The 9011-nt window shown below is 41.7% G+C and overlaps 1 protein-coding gene across 1 annotated transcript; it reads left to right on the top strand.

The window, feature by feature from the left end:
• Positions 1-515: 515 nt before the first annotated feature.
• otx1 (orthodenticle homeobox 1) lies at positions 516-6172 on the top strand. The gene is made up of 4 exons (XM_042066613.1): positions 516-864; positions 2556-2746; positions 3221-3372; positions 4272-6172. The coding sequence occupies exons 2-4, from the start codon at positions 2650-2652 to the stop codon at positions 5022-5024; spliced, it is 1002 nt and encodes a 333-aa protein (XP_041922547.1). The 5' UTR covers positions 516-864; positions 2556-2649; the 3' UTR covers positions 5025-6172.
• Positions 6173-9011: the final 2839 nt, after the last annotated feature.

Below are 9011 nucleotides of genomic sequence, written 5' to 3'. Positions count from 1 at the left end.
GCGCCCTTTGATTTATTGTAAAACGCACAATAATTTCACTATTTAAAAAAAAAAACAATAGGCCAGCGATGCCTTTACCTTTTTATTTCCACTTTTCCCTCATACCCACTGTTAAACGCACGTAGATGAAAGCAGAACCAGACTACTTTTTATTGGCTGCACTCTCCGAAGCACTCATCTGCTTCAATCATTCCAGTTCAAACAAACATGAATTTGTTCTTCATAATGCCTTTCGTTTTGGCTCAACATTATGCGTGTGATGACCCAATACGACTTATAAATCCATGCTAATTTTCAAATGCTTGTTAGATTTCAGTATTTTGTTCTTTTAAAAATCTCTCCGACCATGCAGGTTTGTGTTGCCCTCAGTCAGGCTGTGGTGGGAATGTTTTGCTTCTACGCGCCCGGAATGGCTATTTCTGCTGTCTGTCAAACGGAGGTGGAGAGAGGATTGGCTCCAATGGGCGGATCTGCAGTTGTCCTACGCTCATAGAGGGGCAGGATAGGGAGAAGGTGATCAATCTCCATCCGTCTACATTTGCAATCACCTTAACACAGTGACAGACACAACCGACCAGCCAAAGCAAATGAGTTTTTATTTGGTTTTAAACCCCGGAAACGTTCGCTGACTTGGCTACAGCAGAGAAATACAACGACTAAACACGTGCTCCATATCAACACATTTTGCATGCGTGCATTTTAACGACTGTTTCAGAGTTCGCCTGTTCATTTGAGTTCGAGCTACTGAAGTTCTCCGGTGTTGCTGTCGACCTTCCTCCATTGGTGGATAATTTTTAATCGTTAAAGGTTTTGATCAGCCCTCACCTGAGGTGAAAAGGAGGGTACGGAGGGAGAGAGAAACAGGTAAGCAAATATTTTAAACGCTTCTGAGTCGTTTCAAATGTTCAGGTTTACTTGCATTATTTAGTTGGCGCTGACTTGCGTTTAAAGACGGAAATCGGAATCCAGACTATGCATGCATGGCGATGAGCCATTCTCTCGGGAGGAAGCTTTGGCCGTTTTGTTCCCCTATAAACTTGTTCCAGAAGTTACATTTTATATTTAAGGTTGTGCCCTCCTTTTGACTCACTGACTTTAAATATGAGTAGCCCATAATGGATTTATTTGTCGTCACTAATTGTTTTAGAACACTTCAGAATACATTAAATAAAATAAAACGAAAAAGAAAACAGTGTAAATTAAGGCCTACAGTCCGTGTATTTACTTTATTTTGTAAACCGCTATTGGCCACCAATTCCCATTTAGAACGTCTACACTAGAGGATAATTGGAGAGGCGTGTTTTGGTTTTAATTTATTTTACTGATAAGGCCGCTGCTTAAACGTTTTCCCTAGAGGTCTAATCTAAATTGCAATTGGGTTCATTTGCACTGAGATCTCTCGTCTTTTTAAATCGGTCTTACAGCTGGAAATGTTGTTCAGGAGATGTCCGAATACACACTCAAGACCTGATTTGGGGTTCTCAGCAAGGGGCAAATGATTCCACTAGCAGAAGAGATACGGAGCTTCCGCCCATTAACAAAATAATTTGCTCTGTTAGTTTTTGTCTGAACTTAAAATCGGTCTTAATTAGAGGTGTGACAATAATTTGTCTCACACTCCACACAAACACAAGGTCTGTGACTGTTTCAGATCACAGGATGGAGCTAAATATTGTCCCCATTACTAAGAAGATTGTAGCCTAATAAGCTTGGGATTCTGAAAGTTTGGTTTAACATCTGTTAATAAATAATAGTGTATAGGTTAAAGTCTGTTGAGTCCTCAGATAGTCATAAAATGTATTAACGTATAGCCTATAGCCTACTGTAAAAATGTAGAAAATGAACCTGCGCTCTTAGGCCTCACTATTTTTTGGCCAAGTAAGTTTAGACTACACTGTAGTTCCACAACCTGTCCTAAACCGATGGAACAAATAGAATGTTTCTTTTTCATTATTTGCACTACTTTTTTCTGCTGGCGGCCTTGTTCTTTTTGATAAATATATAAAATGGAAGTTTTGAAGTCCGACGGGTTTCAGTGGGTATCCTACGTATCTGACATTTCTGGAGATCTACTCTCCTCGGAATGATGCTGGCTATCTTCAGAAATTATTTGTATCTTTGGACGCTATAGGCTATTTGCTCACCATAAATACCTACAAACACGAACATGACTAACAAAAATGAAATGATCCCAGTTGCCCATTCTAAGGAGTAGGCTAATTTTGATCAGCACCATTTGGATGGCATAACCTATTGATGAGAATTCTAATTTCGTTTAGAACATTGATTTCTGTGACTGACTTGTAAAATATTTTGTGTTCATTTTGGGGATTTAATGTATCCTACAGAACAAAAAAATGTAAAATATTTCTCTGACTAATAATTGCAAATGAAAGTGCCGTAATAGTCCAGCTATTTTATATGCAGTAGCCTACAGTTGCTCACACAACTTTTTCTGTTTTAATTTCAGCCTCATTTATTCGGTCGCCTCGCATGTTAGGCGTTCGCATCGATAGTGTGCAATTTTGCAAATAATGGCTTTTCTTTCATTTTAGAGTTTTTACTTGGGACGTTTTCTCCGGCAAGCTGCAACATCGGGGCAAATCGAACTATTGGCAAGATCTGGGGGGACCCGTGACTGCCTCTAGCATGATGTCATACCTCAAACAGCCCCCCTACGCCATGAACGGCCTGGGGCTGAGCGGAGCCGCAATGGACCTGCTACATCCTTCTGTGGGGTACCCAGGTGAGCCATCGCTTTACGTTAAAGTCTAACCCCACTTAGCATATATATTCAACCTTGCCCTGTTTGAACTTGCCGTAGACGCGCGGGATAGGAGCCACTTCAACCAGTAAAAGTCAGCAAATAGGCTACATGATTTCTGGAAGTGCGTCTAAAATAATTCCCAATGACGTTCTCGTAGGCCGACGCTTTGTCACAGTAAAAAAAAGAATGGATATTTTCCTCACGATTTAACTCGTGAAATATCATTACTGCTTGGGCCTAGGCTTTACAAGCACCTGACCCTTGAATTGTGCTGATGCTGTGAAAGGCTATATTCTCTTGAACCTAGTCAGACGTTATTAATGTCGGTCTGTCAACAATCTATTTTAGATGGGCGGCTGTTTTGTTCTTATAATTCGTGTGACATGGGCTCATCATGAACCTAAATGTTATAATTTTGTGATTAACTTTGTGATGTTTTTTTTTGTGCTTCAGCAACTCCCAGAAAACAGCGTCGGGAACGGACTACATTTACGCGTTCACAGCTGGATATTCTTGAGGCCCTCTTCGCCAAAACGCGCTACCCCGATATTTTCATGAGGGAAGAGGTGGCGCTGAAAATAAACCTTCCTGAGTCTAGAGTTCAGGTAACTCACTTTTTCAAACTATTAATCGATGTATTTCTACTTCTTAATTTAACAATAGCTTACTAGTGGCTTATCCCAATGAAGCTGTAGGCCAGCGTTACGTGACCTTAGGAACCTGCTCACTGGCCCCCTCTTGTGACTGTAAAAAACATTTATTTGTGAAGTGTTGATATAAAACTTCTGCCAACTGAATCGTTTAGTGGGCCATGAAGGCTACAAATCCGGTGTAAAAATCCCTAGAGCACTGCCACCTACCTTCCTATAAATTTGCAGATTTCTTTCTGTTCTTAGAACAAAGAAACATCTGTAATAAATTGCATGAATGGGGTCAGTAGAGGATTATCAATTTTAGCTAATGTAAGTAACCGAATTAGTGGCATTGCAATTACATTTAAAGATTGTTTTTCTAATTGCAACATTTTTGCCACTCAATTTTTGTACTTGGAGAAAATTGGACACTGTATTTCACGATTTTATGTAGATTGTAAAGCGTGGCAAAATATTTTGGGGCAAAGAGTCTTATTTTTGGAAAACCAATTATAGCCTACTTCCCCTGAATATTTGTGTGAAACAAAATGCCTTACATGAGTAGACCCTCTACAAACGATTGGATTACCCATCACTGAGGGGGAAACTCAATAGCCTGTTATCTTGGTGGCGTCTACATAGTATGAAGTCAGAGCCAGACTGTAGAAAAAGGAGCCTGGATGCAAATTAATGTTGGTAATGGGTAATGACTAATAACCACCAATTTTCCACAGTAATGAAGTACAATAGCTGTCTTCCTTGTCCTTCAGATGTACATCAAAGGACTGACTCTCTCCCTGCGTTTCTGAAGAATCATTAACTGAAACTCCCCCCCCCCCCCCCCCCCCCCCCCTCTCTCTCTGTGGCCTCAGGTTTGGTTCAAGAACCGGCGGGCCAAGTGCAGACAGCAGCAGCAGAGTGGCAGCAATGCCAAGGCCCGGCCGCCCAAGAAGAAGTCGTCCCCCACGCGCGAGAGCACGGGCTCCGAGAGCAGCGGGCAGTTCACCCCGCCGGCCGTCTCCAGCGCCGGCTCCTCGTCCAGCTCCAGCTCGTCCACGGGCAACGGCGGCGTCGCGGGTGCCAACGCGGGCATCAGCAGCACATCTACCTCCATCAGCACCGTCTCCTCCATCTGGAGCCCGGCCATCTCCCCGGGTTCGGCCCCGGCTCCCCCGGTCACTCTGCCCGAACCCGTGGCCCCCGCCAACGCGTCCTGCATGCAGCGCTCCGTCTCCGGCACCGCTGGCTCCTCTTACCCCATGTCCTACAACCAGCCGGCCGGCTACAGCCAGGGCTACCCGGCCCCATCCGGCTCCTACTTCAGTGGAGTGGACTGCGGCTCCTACTTGGCCCCTATGCACTCTCACCACCACCCACACCAACTCAGCCCTATGACGGCCTCCTCCATGTCCGGACACCCCCATCACCACATCAGCCAGTCCTCAGGGCACCACCACCACCACCATCACCACCACCAGGCCTACAGTGGCGCGGGACTGGCCTTCAACTCCTCTGACTGCCTGGATTACAAAGAACAAACCGCCTCCTCGTGGAAACTCAACTTCAACGCCACAGACTGTCTGGACTACAAAGACCAGACTTCCTGGAGATTCCAAGTCTTGTGATTTTTTTTTTTTTTCTTCTTTTTTTTTTTTCTCCCTTCCTCTTGCTTCCCCTTCTTCAGCCCTCTTGTTTTTCATAGTGTGTTTTAAAAAAAAAAAAAAGTATATGAACTTATAAACTTAACAAAATAGTTAGATGTTCACCAACTTTTTAAAAAGACAAACCCCTGCCTGGGAAAGAAATCAGTGACATTGGAAGACTATGGACAAGATTAAAATAAAATTTAAAAAGTTTCCTTTTTACTTTTGTCAATGAAGAATTGTGATACAAAAATGCCCTGGGAAGACCTTGCAAATGCTGGACATGTTAAAAAGATAATGTTGTTTCGACTAAACGTCAGCAGCCACCAGCCCACTTCTTCAATGTGCCCTTCTCTCCTAAGTGATATGGAATACAGTTGTTTTTTTCTTCCCTTGCACAGCGACGCTGACAGTTCATTGGCCTGCTTACCTCCATCCCAATCCCAAAACTGTATAGTTTCTGCCGTTCCTTTTTTTCTTAAATGGGTTATTTTTAGGACGAAAGAGATTTTTAGTCAGCTGCGTAAGGGAGCTGAAATGTGTAAATATGTATTTGGGTCAGTTACAGTGACCACATTTAGTTGGTGTTTACTGGATTTGGAATGGTTTAAGACATTGCAAACGAGTTTTATGTAAATCTTTCTCCACAATGTTCCAAAGAAAACAATTCGGCCGTTTTCACTTTTGTCCGTGTAGTTGTTCGGTTTTTTTTTTTATTCCACTCTAAAAAAGGATTTAATATTTTAAGAAAAGCAAAGATATAGGCCCTATGCTGCAATAATGTATTTGAACGAATTGGGTCATTTAGCTTAATTTGGACAACGTAACAGGACGGAATTCATTACAGAAACAACATTAATTGTTTTGAAGTGTTATTATTGAATGTGCTGTGTGTCATTTCTCTCAAGCAGCACACCATCATACCAATTTTTCAAAATTTGCTTTGGTCATATTTTAACGGTGATACTGGTTTAATTTTAACAGCACTTGATTTACTGTTTTAATCAAAAGATAATTTTGATAATGGATTTAGACCACCGTTTCAAATGCCAGTGAAATTCTGAATGTATCCCAGGCGAGCGGAACAGTCATCATGTCCATAAAATAAAGATCAGTTAACAAAAACTAAACTCTATAATGGATTTTGTGTGGAGTGTTTTTCACGTGCAACACCCACATTCTGAACGCATTGCTGAATAGGATGTTTATTTATTTATTTTTCGTTGCACATTTCCACACGTAACATCACAAACATGATTAAATTAATACGATTATAAATCATATACATTTATTCCCATTTTATTTCGTGTATGGCAGTTTGTTATAGTCTACATGTGAAGTCGAATGATGGTTTTGTTCAAGTTGATGTGTTCTGTAGAGTTTAGACTTTGTCTTAATTTGGTCTGCACTGCAATTTCTCGTGAAGAATTCTCACGCTTGCACTCGATGAGGAAGTTAAAAAGGTTAACTCGACCGGATTAAAATTTGGTTGGTGAGCCCATACTGGTCCCAAGCTTTACGAAAGCATGGGTATAAAATTGCATCCACTCTCCCCTTCAGATAGCAACACACAACTGAAGCTAAATGGGGGGGGGGGGGGGGAATCTCGCATATGGTTGGAAGTGTCTTTTGAACGAGAAAGGCGCATTTAAATGTTTCCAATATTTGTTGTGCTCATTTGATCAGGTCGTAATTGAATGCGAGAGTGTAAAAGCATGATAATTACTTCCCCCGCGTAACGCTGCGAGCGAGTTTATCCAAAATAACCTGCAGCAGTATCACCACTTCTGATTCGGTAATTACGTGGGTGGAGTCGGGTTAATGGGTCAAATGTGGAGAGGGAGTACATTAGAGCGAAGCCGCTGTCAGGCATTAGCCCATTAAAACGAAAGAGAGAGCGAGAGGGGGAGAAAAGAAAACAACTCTGCGCTTGGCAAGGCTGTTTGGGCTCCTCTGCCGTGCAGGTTATTAAAACAGTGAACAAAAAATCGTCTGTCAGAAGTCCCCCCTTCATGGACAGGAATTGTGAAACCGCATAGAGGGACAGAGATAAGGGGCAGGAAATAATTTTGTATACTCAAGTCACACGTTGTTTACATTTATCGGGCCCCCAGTAGCCGAGTGATATAAGCAAATCAGCAGCTACTCAACAATCAGAAACCACACCACAGGCATGCATTTTGTAAGGTCACATATCCCTAATTTGTGTGTGAAATTTAAAGGGAATAATAGGACAAGAGCGCGACTTTAATTAACATCAATATGTGTTTTTTGTGTGTTAATTATTAACATCTAGCAGCTGAATAAATAGCTCGCCTAAGATAACATTAAACATGTTTGCTTTTGCAGTCCTCGCAATGAGACTCAGCGGGCCTTCCTCTGCCGCTCCGCGTCTGTACATAAACACCGACGGATTTGTCAAATTTGCATCAAACAAACATTTGCTACCAAGCCTGGGAATAATTTAAGATGAGCACTAGACCCATTTTCACGTGGAACACCTGCCCGCCTTTGAGCGTTTGCCATTTTCAAGAAATAGAGGAATGGCAGACAATTATAGCATTTCTAAAAGTAGGTTTAAGCTAGCTAATTCTTGAAATTTGGAAGTTTTAACCATATAATTAGTTTTATTTAAAATTGCATGATTTTAGCATTTCCATGAATTGATGTAGGCCCAGGCTACGGTAAAACAGAATAACAATTATTTCACTCTATGGCTTATACTGACTAGCCTATGTTTTTATTAACCCTCCAACTTTACTCTGTCAAAAGGCCAAATAGTCCCTTTTTGTGCTAAACGTAGCCCAGGCTTTGTCATTTTAAAAGATCATCACCAGGACCTAATTAAGGATTCACCTTATAAAATGAAATCTATTCGCCAAGAAGATAATTTAATAAAATAGCCTAATTTAGTCTATTTTTAGAACCTTTTAAATAATTGTTTACTGAGTCGTTTGCAGGCTTCTATTCCACCTCGTTAACTTCATCAGTAGGCTAGGACATATTTCCTTGAAATAATTGTACCATTTCGGTCCGTTTACAGTCCTCTTGTGAAATGATATAGCCTGCGCGCTATCACCATAGCTCAAACTTGCAAAGGTATAGGGGTTTACAATAGATGATTCTAAATTATCCTTCGGAGATGTATTGTAGGCTATTTCCATCTACCCCATTGAACCAGGACGAATTCAACCCTCCGTGTCACACGTGCAATAGCTATTTATTCAGTTCTGTTCAGTGCAGCTTAAGGCTATATCACATGTAGGCCTATGTGCTGGATAAAATTAGCACTATTTCTTTCAGGCATTCTTAAACGGTGTTCTTCTTGATAGATGAATACACGATGCCATAATCCTCGTGTGTTTGAGTGATGAGATAGGATCAATTTGCGATCCCTGTGGAAAATCAACATGCCAAGGCGAACATGTTTTAAGCCACCAGCCCCTTGGTCGCTCGCAAGCTAGGCCAAACCAGTCAAACAAGTTTCCAATAGTACGTAGGCCTACATGTATTATTTATTTAGAATATTGATATTGTGCAATGCTTTGTTAGTCAAGTCTTGCATCAAGATGAACTCTGTTTCGGTCAGATGCCGCCCTCTGTTTTTCAGAGATACTCTTGGGCACACAGGTCTGTGATTTACCGTGGTCACCTGTAATTACTGGGTCCTCGACTGAAACACAGGAAATGTGGAACACTCCTTGACTGTGCTCGCTCCATTCCATGCAGATGCATAGCTGTGCATAAAATGCAGACTGTAATACTAACTCCACCACTGCTAACAGCTGAGTATGTGCAAGAGTGTATTTGACATAACCTGATAGGCTACATAAGAAGCTGGCGAGCGGGAGAATACACTAAAGGTAGTGATCCTTAAAACCTTGTTATAAACCCTCTGTGGCAGGCCAGCTCTATCTCACAGTGCGGATAGGAGACACAGCAGACATACTTGTGTGTGTGTGTGTGTGT

Source organism: Alosa sapidissima, chromosome 16 (genome assembly GCF_018492685.1).
Source record: "Alosa sapidissima isolate fAloSap1 chromosome 16, fAloSap1.pri, whole genome shotgun sequence".
NCBI classification, from domain to species: domain Eukaryota; kingdom Metazoa; phylum Chordata; class Actinopteri; order Clupeiformes; family Clupeidae; genus Alosa; species Alosa sapidissima.
This window is presented reverse-complemented; position numbering and strand designations above follow the sequence as displayed.